This window comes from Toxotes jaculatrix, chromosome 16 (genome assembly GCF_017976425.1).
Source record: "Toxotes jaculatrix isolate fToxJac2 chromosome 16, fToxJac2.pri, whole genome shotgun sequence".
Lineage (NCBI taxonomy): Eukaryota > Metazoa > Chordata > Actinopteri > Toxotidae > Toxotes > Toxotes jaculatrix.
Window position 1 is genome coordinate 5735868 of NC_054409.1, and position 18336 is coordinate 5754203.

The 18336-nt window shown below is 40.0% G+C and overlaps 1 protein-coding gene across 1 annotated transcript; it reads right to left on the reverse strand.

Moving 5' to 3' along the window:
* Positions 1-887: 887 nt before the first annotated feature.
* ptpa (protein phosphatase 2 phosphatase activator) lies at positions 888-18207 on the reverse strand. The gene is made up of 10 exons (XM_041059507.1): positions 18060-18207; positions 17155-17252; positions 16348-16434; positions 15973-16098; positions 15170-15287; positions 14045-14144; positions 12428-12552; positions 10483-10583; positions 5692-5799; positions 888-1522 (listed from the first exon to the last, which is right to left on the reverse strand). Exons 1-10 carry the CDS (start codon positions 18082-18084, stop codon positions 1448-1450), a joined length of 963 nt encoding a protein of 320 aa, XP_040915441.1. The 5' UTR covers positions 18085-18207; the 3' UTR covers positions 888-1447.
* Between the last annotated feature and the right edge of the window lie 129 nt (positions 18208-18336).

The following is an 18336-nucleotide window of genomic DNA, read 5'->3' on the forward strand; positions in this document are numbered from 1 at the left end:
TTAAAAAAAGTATCATCCTTCACATGAAGGATTAGTATAAAGTATCCTGACTCATGCAATATTCAACACTTTTCCCCTCATCTCAGAATCCATCTGCCTCACTGCTGGGTTCATCTGTGGGTCACAGGAACGACGACGGTCTATTTCCAATAAAACGTGGCCTCATGTGAAAATCACTTCTATGAACAGGTATGTTCCTAAGTAACACATATAAGTTATTTACAAGAGTTTTCTGTTAGATACAAACAAAATTTATGAGTCTAGACCTGTGATATGAGCCATGTACAGATAGTACAGAGGACAAAAAAAAACTTTATTTTACTACAAGAACTACAAGGCTTTATTCTAAATGAATTTCGAGTTTAAATATGATACCAAAATCAACTTACATAACATGTATAATTTAAATGTTATAATTTATAGCGGTACATTTAAAGTTCTGCCGAGTGAAATTCTTCTTTTTTTTTAATTCTCTAGTGACATTTTTGTGAATAAATAAACCTTATCCAAAACACTGTGAAGACACAGCGTTACGTGGCGCTAAAAGTGGGAAATTTTCAAATTTCACGCACGGTGGCTTTAATGTAACCAAGAAAACTGAGAACAAACTTCAAATACAAGGTGGGGAACACAAAATAAAAGATGAAAGCACAGAAATTTATTATATCAGGTTTGGCAGGTGAATCTAATAACACAAAAATAGCATTTTCTTTTATTAAATTAAGAAACGTGAAGCGATCTTTCAAACGTGCCAGTGGGAACACATCCAGGATTTAACAGCATAGAGTCATTTTAAACTGGAGTCAAATCTGGAGTAATAAAAAAAAAAAAAAAAAAGTTCCACTTGGGTTGAGAATTTTGAGGGGGGAACAAAAAGCTGCACAGCACAACCACAAGAATTTATTCAAGTATGGTTTGTCAATTTACAGTGTTTACCACAACTGAACTGATAAAAATGAAGTGGGCAATTAAAATATGGGTACATTTGCAACTAAATTAAAACATTTGGCCTTAGAAGGAAAACCAAGTACGGAGCTGAAACTGAACAAAAATATTATAACAAAAGATTTTTCAATAAGTCACACAAAGTCTTATTTGTATCATCTCACTCTGTGAATGAGCCTACTGCTCACAAGGATCCAAACTCTGAGGTAAATTCAAGCATTAAGCGTCAATGAGCACACTTCCAAAAAAAAAAAAAAAAAAAAAAAGAGGATGCTCCGAAATCACAACCACAACATGCTCTGCACTTTGTTGTGGATGATAAGCTTTCATGACCACATGCGTGCACATGTGGGAATAAATGCGTGTCAGACTACGTGTGGTTGATTTCTGCTACTGCTGTATTTGCGCGTGAGGATGCCAGAGAAAGGGAAGAATGTTGGTTCCAAACTGTTGGGATTTTGGTCTTTCCGTCGTGTGCGGCGGCGGCATTCCTCCATGAGAATCATGGGTTCACTGGCTGGATGGACAGCAGGCTACCGAATTTGAAGTGCTGGATCACAGGGAACTTCTCCAGACACTGGAAAATGGGAGGAGAAAGGAAGGAGGGAGGGACCTTTTACTAACACGAGAAGTGCTCAAAAGATGACTGAGGTTTCGGTATGTTTCAAAATTTACAGAATTTATCACCTTAAAGATTCATTGTGTTGGGTCAGCAAACGCACACAAAAGACACACAATATTCGGACAAACAGGACAAACCCTCCTGAAGTCAATTACATGAGAATAAAGAAAGACAAAAATTGGCTGAGCTGTATCTGAGCCCTGCGTCTGACTTTAACCTCAGAACTGACTAGTTTGAAGAGTCCTACCGACTTTAAGATTCACACCAACCTCCACATAAAGTGGTGTTTGGAACAATCCAATACTAAATCCAAATTTAGTATTGGATTGTTCCAAACACCTTGTCCCGGAGCTACACCAAAGCCAAAACCCAGAGCTATAACCTTGACCTGAAAGGAGCGTTGCAGTTAACTCATCCCACTGGCCTTTCACTTAGAACATGTTCAAAATGGCCATGGACCAGCCCAGAGAAGGGCCTTTGTGTGCACTGACAGGGACCCAGTTTTGGGGAGCGAGGGTGGGGGTTTCGGGTGTCTGGAGTGGGGGTTGGGAGACTGCGTTGGAGGAGAACAGTGGAATTGAACTCTGGTGCACAGTACGTCTGTGTGGTGACACTATCAGGTCATGATCGTCTGGGCAGATCTGGGATGGAGGAAAGCGCCTCAGAGAACTTTTGTCTAAACAGATATTTAATCAATGTTAAACCACTGTTAAACCAGACCAAACCATAACTGTCTGTTCTATCCACACTATCTATTACTGAATGAGGTAGCACAACGGTGACTCAGCCTATGGTCCACTGATCAAAGTATTGCAATATTTATATATATTTGCAGTATTACAAACTGGGTTCCTGTGGTGACACTGTTTTGAGTTACTAATAAAGCAAACTGAACATTTCCTCCTGCTGTAACTTCACATTAAAAGCATTTAACCACTATTGTTCAGGAAAAATCCATCGAGAAAATAAGATAATGGTCATTTTGGGAATTTTTGGAAAGTGGATCAGTTTGAAATATAGGCAGTGAGAGGCAGGAAGCAGAAGGAGCCACAGCGAGCGGTTAGACGATGAGCTGAAGGTGACAGGCTGCACACCTCCAACCTCTCAGCGAGGTAACCAACTCCTCTCACTGTGTCCTGCTGTTCGCAAAAATCTGATCACAGTCGCTCACAGAAAGATTGAAAAAGGCCAATTATTACCTGACGTCTTTATTAAAATGACAATAATCTATTTTGCTGCCGCCCAGAATTCTGTGACCTGTAGTTTTAAACCACATTTGTTGTTATCAGCAGTAACTGCAGGTGTCGCCAAACCAACCGGGACTGAAATCTTCAAGATCGTCACTTTAATTAATATTGTCAAATGAAGTTTATGGTAAACCCAGTTTATCCTTCATGCTCTTTATCTTAAATGTCTTCCCCATGTCATACATTCTTTAAATTACTGTTTGCTATTTTCTCAAGAATATCTTATTGTTTAAAGGACATATCTGGTGATATTGTGTGTTTTTCTTTTTGTCAACAATTCCCATAAAAACAACCAAAACCAATAATGAATTTATCCTACTAAAAAACTGACCAATAAACTAACATGTTCCTCCATGACCATGGGCACACACACTGTAGTTTATTTAGACTCAGTCCCACTTACACCATCCTGATGTCTGTGATACTCACTAGAGCACATGATGTGTATTAATCCACCACTGAAAGTAGTTCCCACCTAATACACTGTTCCCTCCTGTTTGACTTGACAACAATGATGGATGAGGAGACGTTATAGAGATGAGACATATGAAAACTGACAAAAAATAAAATGGATGAAGTCGACGAAATATGACTAAAGCTAACATGAATTTTTAATCTGAGACTAAAGGATACCTGGCAACATTAACACTATTTCCTTAAAACTGAACAATAAAACAAATCTAGAATAACAAAAGTTTTATATTCAAAGTGTTGTGAATTAGTTTTCTTCTTTCCAGACGGTCTGGTCTCTGTCCAGTAGCCTCTGGTGTGTAAACTTGTTGAGACTTAAAACTTAGCTTGTCTTTGACAACCATAACAGCAGACATTATTTTCAGAGTGATGAATTATCTATCTCAACAAAGTTTCATGTCTGTGCAAGTTGATTTTTTTTTTTTATAGTGCACTAAAATGAACTGAACACGTTGAGATAAGGGGGAAAATACTTTTAAATGACTTGTAGTAAATAGGTGTAACATGTAAAAAACTATGTTAGTAGAAGTATTTCAGATGTACATTGTAGGCGAAGGGGAGGGGGTCGCTGATCTTTACTGAAAGTTTGAACAATTTATCCTGTAAAATATCTCTCAAGCCTGGTTTCCATTGTTTCACTGAGCATGTTTGTCATTTCACACATTCAGTTCTATGTCCAAACAGGCCACGGGACGCCAGAATCAACTCGTCTCTCAGACAGAAAACAGTGGATTCTTCTCTTTTCTAGGTCTAGTACAACTCTCTGCCCGAAAACCCTGTGTGGGGCCAGGAAAAGGGAGAGAGGAATGCAAGTCTGCTGATGGTTGCTCCAGGCTTGGAGGAAGGTCGGGACAGAGAGGGAGGGGAGGATTTAATGAAGGGAATGGCAGAGGAGGAGGAGGAGGAGGGGATGGGGGCAGACAGCTTGGCCCCTCAGCTCTTTGGGAAGACTCACAGGCCGCTCTGGAAAACACAGGATGTGGGCATGCAGGCGGGGAAAGAACAGGCTTAGACATCCCCCCAACCCCACCCCTAACCGCGCTCGCGCACACACACACACACACACACACACACACACACACAATTCCATTCTCTCCCTTCCTCTCTTAACCCTTTCCTGCCTCTCTCCTCTACTACCCACAGAACGAGGCAGTAAGGGCGTTTTGCTCTTAAAGATCCTGGTCACAGTTGGTGCTCGGCAGTAACCTGATTTCTTAAATGTCATGTAAACAAGAAAACACAGTTTCCGTAATTAGGGTGAAGGATTACAAGAAATCCAATTGACACAGCTACATTTTTGTTTTCTACTTTCTTGGCCATGTTTTTTTTTTTTTTTTTAAACGTGCAGTTCCAACTGTGACAGCAGCGCAGAGGGAAGAAAGGAAACACCATTAAGTGTAGCAATGCCTCTTTGTATCCTAAATAAACAAGCTAGCTGGAGTTAAAGCGACTAGGAAACTAATTTCCTTCAAGCTTCAGTATGACAATATATGCTAGTAATCTTTGTCATTTATAAGGTTAAAACAAGGGTCAAAATGTCTGCACTCCATTCAATGCTGAAGACATTTCATGGCAAGTCCCCCAAAAAAATGCTAACTTCATGGTTCCCAGAGGATGTATCCTAAGGACTTTGATGATCGCTTAACTTTTCCTCTAGCGCCATCTAGGGTTGTCGTACCCGAATCCAGTCTCAAGAAGTTTTATTAAGATCTCTAACTGATCTTTTTTGACTCGTACTGAGCTCAGTCTCGGAGCCCTGTCTCAGTCTTTAAGTTTCTGGTCTTGACTGAGTCCAGCTGGTTTCTCTCTCTCTCTCTCCCAATAAGCGCCTGTGCCTCTCTGTGTCTGTGTGTTACTCACCCCTCCCCCACCTACACACCCCGCTGTAAAAAGTACTGGTTTCTGCCGTGTTAAACACAGTCTGAACCACACAGCTCTTTGGTCCACAAAACGTGCAGTACTGTCATAAAATATACGAACGCTCCACGAAGATCTGATTTCATTTATCAAGAACACGCTTACGGTAAAGTCACGGAGAGGAGCTGTGTCTGGCTAACTACTGATAAACCACACTGATCCCAAACTCCTCCTGGTTGAGGGTAAAACTGAAGGCATATTAAAGCTGCTTCATTTACGTGGATATGTAACCATAAAGAAATTTAGATCATGTACATATGGGACACACTGAGCTGAGAACTGAGGTAAACCACTAACATTCAGCAGCACTTGAGTGAAAAACTCTTCCCTGGGGACTGGCCTAAAAGTTACCAAAACCGTATCACTGCTAAACTTTGGTAAATTGAGGCTTTTGAACCTGCACATACTCTTTTCTCCAAGAAACTGTTTTCTGGGCTGATTAATCAATGAATCGATCAGTGAGAAAGTCAGAGAAGGAAGAAGGCGTACCTCGGCCTTGTACATTCTGACCAGGCCCTGGTTGACTTTGGACCAGGAAGGAACAGCACTGATGTTCCACAGCTGGTTGGAGTGTTCAGCAAACGGACCCGTCTTCATCTACAAAACAAAGAAAGAGGGAAGACTTTCAGTCCTCTTGAAACCATCATTAAAATATGTCCAAAATCTGTTTTTACAGTATCAGTCATTCCCTCAGTAGGCTCGGTAAAAGTGGCTCCAAAAAGTTGTGAGTTTCTTCGTTGATGAAACTTGGCTGGGTTTAGTCAGCTACAATGGATTCCAGTGATGATCTCTTTTCATGGCAGACTAGAACAAATTTCAAATTCTTGGTAAATAACTAAAGATTTATGCAAAGGTCTGAGACCTTAAAGCTGCTATAACCAGTATTTTTTATAATAATATTAGATCATGTGACTATATGAATGAGAAAATGGTCACTCGTGGAGACAAATCCACAGTTGCCCTTTGTTCTGTAAAGTTTTATAGCATCTTCAGTTCACTGTTTTGGTTTTCTGGCCCACAACATGCAAAACAGCTACTGATAATATTGCATATTATTGAAATTGCTTTCTCTTTTCATTGATTACACTGCCTTCAGCTGTCTAATCAAGAGCATGCAGAACAAAAGGCTGATTGTTGTTCTTGTGATCACCTAAATAACAATTTAAAAAGAAGAAGAAAATCTGGAATCATCTGCGAGTGTGTTACATACGGCAACAACTAGCAAAATGTGCAGGAAAACAAACAAGTAGTTTAATAAGTAAGACTGACAAAAACAAATGTATGAATTTATAAATGTATGAATGAACTGAGGACTATAGACTGTTTTCCCACCATTTTCTCCCAAGAGGCCAAGGAACCCAAACCCAGACCCTGGGGCATCAATCTAACAACCCTCTCCTTTTTTCCACCCCCCCCCCCCCCAACACATATCCACCACCCTCCCTCTGGTCCCCCTCCCATCCCCCCGAAACCCCCTGCCCCCCCATCCTCCCACACACACACTCACACACTGCTCTAGACACTTTCCAGGGCCTCACATGAGAACACATGGGGGAAGGGCATGGAAGAGGGAGGAAAGGGGGGTGGAGACAGCCCGTATTCCCTGGAGGAAGGAGTGATTCACAGCAGCATGTGGTGAAGGAAGTGACTCATGTTTAGGACAACGTGCACACACACACGCACACAGACACACACGCACACTAGAGCCTTGTGTGTGAATTTAAAAAAAGAACTTGAGTTTTAAGTATCCATATGTGTGCGAATGGGAGGAAAATACTTGGGTGTGCATGCTCACAGGCCCGTCTGAACAACAGTAAACAAAAGAGGAAAAACAAACCTGGATTTGAGACTGAATAAGACGAGGCAAAATGGAAGGGTTTACAGTCAAAACTAAGTTTTGAACTTGACGGAGGCCTGACGACAAAATGCTGGTTTTTTTTAAATATATTAATGGTTTGGAGTCAGTGTGCCGGGTGAAGGCCTGACCACACCAGCATTTTAAACTCCAAAATTCTATGGTGATTTCAATTCATTTCAACACAAACACCCTCAAAGGTCAGTGCTAACATTTGAGGGGACAGACAGCCGAGGAGTCCAAATGCAAGGGAGGTATCGTAGCTTATTAGATGTACAGCATAATTCACTTTAATTTCACCCTCCTCTCTTAGACATATTTATACATAAACAATTCCACAAAGGAGAAATGACTTGCAGACAGTTACGAGACACGAGTCGAAGATAGAAATATGTCTTTTGAACAAACTGTGATCTTATTGTCCCGTTAGGGGCCAAGCTAACCTATTAAGCTAACCCGTTTGCTAAATGGCCGTTAGCTTGCTCGTTAGTTGGAAGAGCTTGATTTTTCCCTTTTCAGTAGCTATTTTATTTCCTGAAACGTTTTGAAATGATGAATAAAATATCAAGAGGTTTAGCGGAGAGCAGCAGAGTAAAGAGGAGAGAGAATATAGAAAGAATCTCCACACACTGTTGTGACTGACTAGCATTAGCCAGTTAGCAGCTTGCCACCAACAGTATTTCATCAACGAACAAATGAACTTGTCAGAAGCTTCAAACAACAATACAGCACTGCCTGTTTATCTGTTTGACCCCATTTCCACGTAGTCCCTGTCCTTTTCTTAGACATTTGTTGAAAGATGCTAATATAATGATGATTTCAGATGAGAACACAAAATGACTGAGAATCACTCAGATCTGTTGGTGCAAGTGTCACAATCTAAATTTTCGTGATAAAGAGTTAAACATACTACGGTAAAAATACACACTGCTAAAAGAATTTTAAATTGAAATAAGTTTATAAACTACAGGTAAATGATTTCATTTAGCATAAATACTAACGTAATACTTAATTTTATAACAATAATGTAAGTGTGGAACCGTTGGGAGCATAAAGTAGAACATAACAACACCAGTTACAATACTGAAATACACATAGCGTATTCCACTCGTGCATGCTGGGATGCTTCCCTATGTGCCTGTCTCATAACTGCAATCATATGATCAGCACTCAGCCAATCATGTGAGTGCTATTGTTTATTTAGCTCTACTCTCTACATTACATTTTAGCTACAGGCAAATTTTAAATATTCATTAAAAAAAAAATTTTTTTCAAAGTGACTGCAAAATACAGTCAGAAAACTATGGGACAGATGCACTTGGTAAAGGTCCCATGTTACTGTTGTGTACATCACAGTGAGACTATTGCCATCTCAGTGCTGTGATGGTGTTCACGCAAGTTGAAGGTGTTTGTGAATCGAATCTCTTTACTGTCTTTTACTGGCCTGTCTGTGGTCTCTGCAGGTATCTATATCAAAGCTAGCAGGCCTCCTGTTGGCTGCAAGGCCTCTGTGTTGTCTGGGAGAATGTGCTAACTTACATTTCATTTAGATTAAAAACAAAAAACAAAAGGGAGAGAAACCCAGGCAAAAACAGACAACACTCTTTAAAATGTCAAGAAAAAGTGAAAAAAAAACAAACAAAATTCAATTTCCAGAGCCCACGATGACATCTTCAAATGTTTTGTTTGAGCAACAGCGCAAATAATATAAAAACAGACAAAAGCAACACACCGGAGAAGCTACAGCCAGGGAATGTTTGGCATTTTGCTGGAAACAAAAAAAACCCCAAAACAACCAGTTTTCCGAGTAATTTAGTCACTCGACTAACTGATTAGCCAACTAACTGTTTCAGCTTTAAAACGGTCACAAAATTAAAGTTAACAAAACAATACAAAAAAAAAAAAAGGCAGACAAAAGTCACAAAAAATGGTAACCATGAGGAATGGATGAGGAGAACCATGGACACCCTTCATGACACAACAGCAGCATCCTTTCATGAATGTGAGGAGAGGGAGAGGTCAAGCAGCAGCAGGAGAAGGAGGAGGAGGAGGAAAGAGAGGGAAGGAGGTGGTGTGTCTGATTGGGAAGGAGGAAAAGGATGTTGCTGCTCCACCAGCACCCTCCCCCACTTCCCTCCCCTCCTTTTCCTCCAAAAAACAAAGCGCCGGGTTCCTGCTCTGGCACTCCACCAACAGAATCCATCTACCTTTTTCCTGTCTTCCTTTTCCTGAACAAAACTCCTTTCAGCTGTGGTCCATCAGTTTAAATCAAACAGTACATGTTACATATGTATGTTAAATATACAGTATACGTTAATATTTTATTATTCTGAACAGCCCTAGGATGAATAATCTAAAATGTAAATAGTGAAACGATATAGCAAAAAAAAAAAAAAAAAAAACACATTTAAATGTGTGAGGGTCACGTCCATTGGGGGAGTGTAAACCATATTTGCAATGCTCTTCACATGTGGTGATAGAGAATTGATAGATTGTTCTTTATTACCCTGGGATGATTAAGACCAACAAAAATTTAAAAACCATGGCAAAACAGCAGGAAGTTCTGTGTAATAATCCCAAATCTCAACAACGCATCGTGCAGACCTGTGTGTCAAGCAAGCTAACTGGATGATTCACCTCCTGACAGGAGATGAGTCCCAGTGTGAACATACAACATGCAAGTCTAAAAAAAACCTGCATCTATGTGTATCTGAGTGGCACCCAAGCATTTTTCGGTTACATGCCACCCAGAGAAATATAATTTGAGCTATAAGGGGCTAGGTCTGTAAAAAGATGTGGCTTTTGCAAGTTTTTCAATGTAGTGTGCACAACAAACAAAATTCCTTTCACCCCTACTGTACTGGGGTGGAGGCAGAAATCTCAAAGGCAGATCTGCATTGAGAGATGAATAGAAAGTGACACAAAAAAAAAACAAAAAAAAACAAAGTGGTCTCAGGCTTCTGGACTGTATTTTAATATTTTGTATGTTTTGTTCTCCACCAACTCATAAGGGAAAAACATCAGATTCTTTAGCTGATAAATGCTCCATTTATGAAGCTTATGAAACCAAAAGCTAAAAGCTGAAAGAAATAAAACACGCTCCACAGAGCTGAGGGGGACCTGCAGAGTGGTAATGATTCTTAGTGGTTTCGTCACTCTGAGATGAGACCTTGGCGGTAACACACTTTGGTTCAAGTGTAAACATTTAAATATTATTTAGAGCATCTTTAAAGTTTTCTAAACTTCATTGAATTAATTTTGTAGTGAAATGCATAAGGCTGCATTCTTGTTATTCTGACCACCAGCTGTGCCTTCAGTTAGTATCACACGTGTACCACATACAGGTGAATGTGTGTAAAATCTACTCAAAAAAATGTAAGAAACATGATGATAAAGAAAGTGTGAAGTGTGTTTGATTGTCCCACCTCATTAATGAACTTGATGCACTCCAGAAACATATAGTCTTGGTGATACTCGTTCACCACCCGCTCATCGATGAAGTGACGAGGCTCCAGTGTTGGGTGATCTGGGGAGAAGGTGGAGGGGGGGGGAGATTGAGGTGTAAGTGTACACGCTCACCACCAGGTGTCACCATTCACCTTCCAATTCAATGAGCTCAGACTCACCTCTGGGACTGTAGAGATGCAGGGATTCAAACATTTAACAGTGATGAACAGTACAACAGCAGTGACATTTTATCAGCACAGAACAGGAGTCTTAGTTCATATTCCCTGCTGCATCTGTTTTCTCAGACACAGAAGGAACAAACAGCAAATATAACCTTTAAAATCCTCTGTTTTGATTACTCTGTGGAACTAAAGTCATTATACTTGTAGATAAAATAAGGTATTGGACAAACTGATATTTGGACCTGATGGTGCCACAAAAGCTAAGGGATCACGAAAGTTCTCAAAGACCTATTACACATTAAGATTCAACTTTAAAAACAAAAGTTAAATATTATTGTTTTACAGCATTTCATAATATCCTCACACTGCTGAGCTTCAGTTGATTCTATATGAACTGCTTATATAGTCAAAGATCCTTGGAAACACACCTTATTTTTGTTTGGTTCTGTTGTTTTGGTGACGGTGTGAAAGCAAAGCCTGGAGTCAGCTAAATCCTGGTGTGGACTAAAACACCCAGATGAATAGCATGAAAAGCTAAACAGCTATTAAATCCAGCTACTCATCTTGAACTACAGAGGAGGCTATCTCCCGATCTGTAAGCTGTAAGTAATGCAAAGCCTATATTTATGCAAGATCATTTGGTAACCAAGGTAACACATATGCAATATGTGGGTCATCGCGAGCCTGGTGATTTCCCCTAATCAGTCAAGAAGTGAGTCAAAGCAGAGGTGCATTGAGAATGTGTGTTACTCTGCTTATTTTAGCAGGTTCCCCATTAAAAGTGAGTGAAAACAGTGACCACACAGGGTCTATCTCTGAAGTATGATGGCACAAAATGCTTCTTCCTTATCCCGTTTCTGTCTGTCCTTCACTATTTCCTGTATATATGATAATGATACATGAGGACCAGTTACATTACACAATTATTTTCCTATAAGTTTAACTACAGCTCTGTATTTGTGGTGTAAACAAGACAAGCTTTTAACCAAAAATGTTCACAAAGTTGTCTTGTTTCCACATGAATATAACCCAATGAAATAATGCAGTTACTTGTTGTTAAACCTTTATCGATTACATGGGGGGGAAAGACCCAAAATTATACAGTTCAGTCTTTATTTTGTCAAACATAAAATGAAAAGTAGAGCATCTTATCTGACAGAGTATAAATGTGCAGACAATGACGTGCAGCAAGCTTATTAACCAGGCAACAGCCAAGAGTCTTTTTTGTTGTGCTGACTCACTGAGTTGATGTTAAACCACAGCAGAGTAAACCTGATGGTGACGGTTATCGTTATAGTCTATGAAATCTGCACCCGCTGGCTTCAACTGTCACTTGCTGCAGCTTGTTCAGATTATTAATTATGGCTTCTGAAAATGGTTCTAGCTTTCTTTCCTTTGCACTCTCTGAAAATGAGATGTAAAACTGATCTAAAAACGATGAACTGTTCAGTCCTAGTTACTCCTGTGTGGTAATACAGAGCATCAACCTGCATTTACTAATGTCAGCTTCAGCCTTTCACATTTTCACACATTTGTCTAAATGTATCTGATTCTGTTTCATTCCCTATTATAACAGTGTAACACCAACATCATATAATCTATATCATATATCTCTCTCTCACACACACACACACACATATATATATATATAAAAAATAAACAGGTTGTCCCTACATATGCCATATGTAGGGAAAAACTGTTTTTATAGTTTTTTACTGACCTGCTGTGTTGAGGTTCTTACCTACAAACTGGGAGCTGCCCCATATGAAGGGCAGAAACTGGAAGTCATCCAGTCCCCACACACCTTGGCTTCCAGCTGGCTCCATCCTGTATGTCCTCTGCAGCTTCCTCATCACTGAGAGATACCTAAAACACACACACACACACAACCAGGTTAATATAAGAGGGTTGGATTAGAGAGTGATCAATATTACCATTGAGCTAATGTTGTACCCAACACGCTAGAATCAGCACTGTTTTATTCTCTAATATTTTGTTTTATAATATATTTTTTAGAAAATCAATTGAGAAGGTGTTTATAGATATAATAACCAAAGGGGAATGTCTTATATTCATGCATGGCAGCATGAAGCAGACCAATAATACCACAATATAAATGCAGTTAGATAAAATAACTAAATAAGGGGGGGGCAAGTTTCTATTGTTGCTTTCACACATGCACTGCAGCCCTGAACTTTTCTAAACATTAGCTGGAGGAGCTGTATATGTGAATGCAAATATGTCCAAATCCACTGAACGGGCCATCACACAGACTTTACCCTGCCCCTGCCCGATGTGTGAATAGAGCAGGTCATTGTCCGGAGAATTCACAGTGTTCCAGTGGGTATTTTGATGACGTTTCTATCCTGCCTCCTGCCCACTCAACCCAGGCTCCACCCCTCAACTAAACCAAACAGACTATTTCCAGTAGGTGAGAACGCAGCTCACACAGACGATCTCCGTTTGTGCTCTGCACATGTGAAAGGGCAACTCAGGATAACAAGGACAAGTGTCCAGAGTTCATCTGAAATAAGCAGCAGTAATTATAACTTCCCATATTATGCTCATTTACAGGTTCATCCTTTTATTTTGGGGGTCTACTATAATAGTTTTACATGCTTTAACATTCAAGAAAACCCATTATTTTTCTCATACTGTACATTATTGCAGCAACTCTTTGTATCTTCTGACTGAAATGCTCTGTTCTGTCTCTTTAAGCCCCCCCCCCCCTAAAAAGAACAGTCTGCTCAGATTCAGCAGGTCCACTCCATTGTGATGGGTCAAGCGCTTAAAGCATGAGTTGGAAATGTCATGCCCCTTACCCAGAGGCTTCCTGAGCAGCTGTAAACACCACTGTATCCACAGTAACAATAGTGTTGGTTCTGCCGTACCAATTCGAGCCAATTCAAGTTTTTATTTTTTAGCTCTCTTATATTTCAGATGTAAGTTTAGAACTATGTAATTTCTTGCTAACAACTGTTTGTCCACTGACTACACTAGTAGCTACGTTGTTTGCTTAAAACATCCTGATCACACCTCCAACCTCCAATTTTGTGTCATCACTGAGAGGTGCTGAGTCACACAACAGTTTGTTTGTTTTTTTTCTCAAAATGCTGTTGCACTGAATTGTGGGATTGTGAGCAGAAAGTAGTGCACATGTCATGGACAGATTTTTACGTGGCACAACATCAGAGGATCACCAGAGTCAGCAAGAAACATCTTGAGGGGAACATGAATGGTGTAATCCATAGAACAACCGACCAACACCACCACCCAAAAAAAAAAAAAAAAAAAGAACAATCACATTCTCTGTGTAGTTCTACTTAATATGAAGAGGATCACAAAAGCGACAGCTCACCTGTTAAAAACCTGAAAAACAATAGCAAGCTGATCATCTACCCTGAGAGCTCCAACCTTACAGAGGCAGCAGAGGAACGCAGCAAAAGCAGCTTCATGACCTGAGAAGACAAACACACACACACAGAAGAGATCTTTAAACATCAATATGATCTGTGTGCAGAACAAATTTGGATTCCTAAACTCAGCATTACTACCTTATTTTCCATGTACTTATTGGTGGCTTAAATAAGCTTCAAAATAATTACATTTTAAAATTTAAAAACATTTGCACTACCAGTGTAGTCTTTTAGGTGGAACAATAAATATTTTGTCTAATCTAGATTTATTTCCCATGGTTCCACTTTTATTGGACTGTATAGCTGCTGCCTTTGCAAAACTGTGAATCAAGCTACTCTGTACAAAAACAGTGGAGTTGCGGTGTATCATTGCACCTCCCAGTGGTCAAACAAATAATATTATCTGTGTTGTACGTCTGTAGTGTGATAAAGGACCACGCTTCTGAAGAGTAGCAACGCAGCAGCTAAATATAAACAGTGGCTTTCAGGACATCTCTCAACATGACAGGACAGATCCCACCGGGGTTAAGGACAGGAGCGTTCTGATTGGCCCTCAAAACCGGAAGCTGGAATCAGCCAATGGATCAAAACTGGTTACATTTCAATATAAATCGCGTCTACAGGAATAAGGGACACCGACTCTAAAGAGAGATGTTGCAATAAAAATTTTTAAACTACAATTTTTCAGTGCTGTTAGCATCAGAAACTAAATACCATTCACCTGCATTATACTGGGTAGAAGCTACGGATGGCTTCCAAAAGCTGGTTCCTGATTTGTTAACCTCTGCAGCTGCATATGCAGCAAATATTGTTAATGAAAGTCATTGAGCATCGAGCATGCACTGAAATCCCTAAGACTCTTGCATGGTTTAGGTTTGATAGTTAATTACTGTAGTTTCTATTAGTGTCACTGGAACTACAGGATTAAACTACTTAACTGTACATAAAAAGTAAAGCAGGCTTTATTATTATCTCATACGCTCTGCTAAAGTGCAGATTTAACAGAGTGTCTTTTATAAAACTATAATTATGGACTGAAATAAAACATGGACACACAGCACTGTTACCTGTTCCATAGTCTATCCTGGTTGGGTTCCCCACAGATTCTTTCAAATAAACAGCTACCTCTGGAACTGCTGCACTTTTGTCAGCAGGGATCACTGCTGACACCAAGGCCTCTGCTTCCTATTCACACACACACACACACACACACACACACACACACACACACACACACACACACACACACACACACACACACACAAACATCACTGTCTACACATAGAACATGTGGTTGTATGCATGAGTGGCTCTGTTCACACCTTGCATTAACATGTGTCCTGGGTGATCCGATCACAAGTGGACAGCTCTAAGTGCATCAGTTCACACCTGGGATTAGAGTGCATCTCCACAACCACATTCTCAAGTGACCACTTGTGAATTGGTCTCACTATCGCATTCTACATGCAAATAAATAAAGATTAAGTTTGTTTTCAAAGACCAAATGCGCTGTCGTTTTTAAACCAGTTTCATGAGTTTTCCACCCACAAGAATCCATTTTGCCTGTTGATGTCGCCTGTCGTCACACTTAAATATGACGCAGTTGGCACACAAATAAGAACAAACTTACACAGAGGACGTTCAGTCATATAGGCAGTCCTTCAGTGTGGCCCAGGACACATTTGTGTACACACTGCCAAAAGAATGTGGTCATATGCAGCCCAGACCACATCCAAATGTGGTCTGAGTGACTGAATATCAACGTGTCTTCAGTGTGTCTTTGGTGCATCGGATCACCTGAGACACGTTAATGCCAGGTATGAACAGGGACAGTGTGATAATTTGTGTGTGTGTGTGTGTGTGTACTAACCTGGTCTAGTTTGGCGTACCAGGTTCTGTAGGCCTTATTACCAAAGCGTGATGGCTGGTCAACTGGTGGGGTCTCGTTTATCCATCGGTCCAAAGTCCCCAAAAGATCTAGTAACTTTTCCACTGTCTGTCACACAAGACAACATTGTAAATGACCTTTATACAAAAAAACATCATCATCATCACATGATAGACTGCATGAGCATAAAAAGGAAACAACAAAGCAGCACATTTAGCTCAGGGGCAGGCACAATCGGTCAGACTCCTCGCTCTGAGGTGACAGTCTTTTACATTTTGCAAGATGCCCTTCCTCAACAATAATAATTCTGTATATGTTAAAGTCACCAAGAAAAAGGTTATGATGTGGGCAACATACCTCAGACACTTTATATTCACACGTGAGCTTCTTTCCTTTGACACCTTCATTCAGAGTCAGAATGAAGCCCATGTAATCAGCATATGCCTAAAAAAAGGAGAGACGTGCTGAAAACTTGAAATGTATCCGGACAGGTGAACCACTGCAAAAACTAAGATCAATGTCAAGATATTCACAGGAATATTTATACAAACTTAAGAATGATCACGATAAGGTTAATGTATAGAATAAAAATCTAGTAAAATCAGTAGACTGATGTCCAGTGCAATAAACTACTGTTTGTTCCACTCTGACTACATCAGAAAGAACTATTCAAACACACCCTTCAAGAACTTAATAACTTATTTAATTTACCTAGATTTTAATTTAGTGCAGATTTAAGTTATAATTACTTCCTTATGCAGTTACAGGAAACAGAATACAGACATCATCAAAGCCTATGACATTTCTGTTGACGAGGGATGAATTTAATACCAAATTCACTTCTAATCTGTAGGACAGAGGTGTCAGACCTGGTCCACAAAGGGCCATGTGGCTGCAGGTTTTTGTTCCAACCAAGCAGCAGCACACCAGACTTGAATCATTTAATCAACTGATCTCGGTCTTTATTGGTCAAACTGTGTGCTTTTGATTGGTCGGAACAAAAACCTGCAGCCACATGGCCCTCTGTGGAAAAGGTTTGACACCTCTGCTGTAGGACATCAGTAGGTATTAAAGGCTGATTTGAAAAAAGTGTACTCATTTCAGTCCCAGTATCACACGGAGTAAGGCCTACATGTAATTTTTCAAACACAGGCAGGCACCTACCTGAGATCGTTTCCACTTGCCCATGTCAGGGACCATGCTGATTTCTTTCTTGGGCACCATGTATGTGACTTGAGGTGCTTCATCCTCAGGAGCAGATCCTGAGAAAAAAATGTATTTAAAACACTATTTGAAGAAAATTCCACTTGGAAAATAGATACATTGCAGTGTTATGGCCGCTAACATTAAGGTTTCCAAATACGCAAATTCAGTATTTACTGGATCTAATATTGTTAACTTGACATATAGGAGATGTAGGATTCAGTCTTTATGGAGCTTGATCTAAAGTAGAATTTCAAGAGCTGCTTCAATTTTGACAATTCGTGTTTGTCTCTTGTGACTCCACCAACACTATAAAAATGCAATTAAATTGCCGGAGTAGCCCTTTAATCACAATGTTTCAGTCGCTTCAATAACACGAATACTCGGCTACACTGGTCGTATCAGCGTTTTGTGCATGGTTGGTGATATTTTCTCCCTATGACTTTAAAATACAGTTTATCCTGATGTTCTTAATAAATGAGTGAAATGCAGTGGTGCAACACTGGAACATGTCTCCTGCAGATTCTCTCCACATGCTAGCTAACCCCTCAGACAGTGAAACACGCAGCTGAGGGTTTTTAAAGAAAGTTGAGTGACCGCTAGCAAAACAACCCTTGAGCTGAAGTTGGTGCGCAAATATACAACAAGCACCAGTGGTAACCAACTCAAACAAAATGTATATGGTAGCTTTGCTTGAGAACGGTGACATGCCTCCCGGGCTTATCTAAGAGACGTAAAGTGAATTTGTTAAATGCCACACCTAGCGGTAAGGTGTACCTAGCTAACGATGCCATCTTTTAACACAACAGGGCACAAGCGACACAGAACTTGCTAATGCTGACCAGTAGCATTGAGCTGCGCTTTACCTGGTTGCTGCTCTGTTTCCGCCATGGCGAGGCTTCACAGTCTTCTTCGTGGGTTTTAGGCAGGTTTAAAACAGACATGGCTCCTTACTGCCGCCTGTTGACCGAAATGTAAAAACCACAGCTCGGGTTCTGCAGCGGAGCTCACTAAAACTAAACATATTTAATAACCATACAACATACCACCTTTAACAAAATAAAAAATAAATAAAAGTTATGCATTTACTGACTTACTTTAGTTAAAAAATGTTATCGGCAAAATGCGGTATAAACTAGAAAA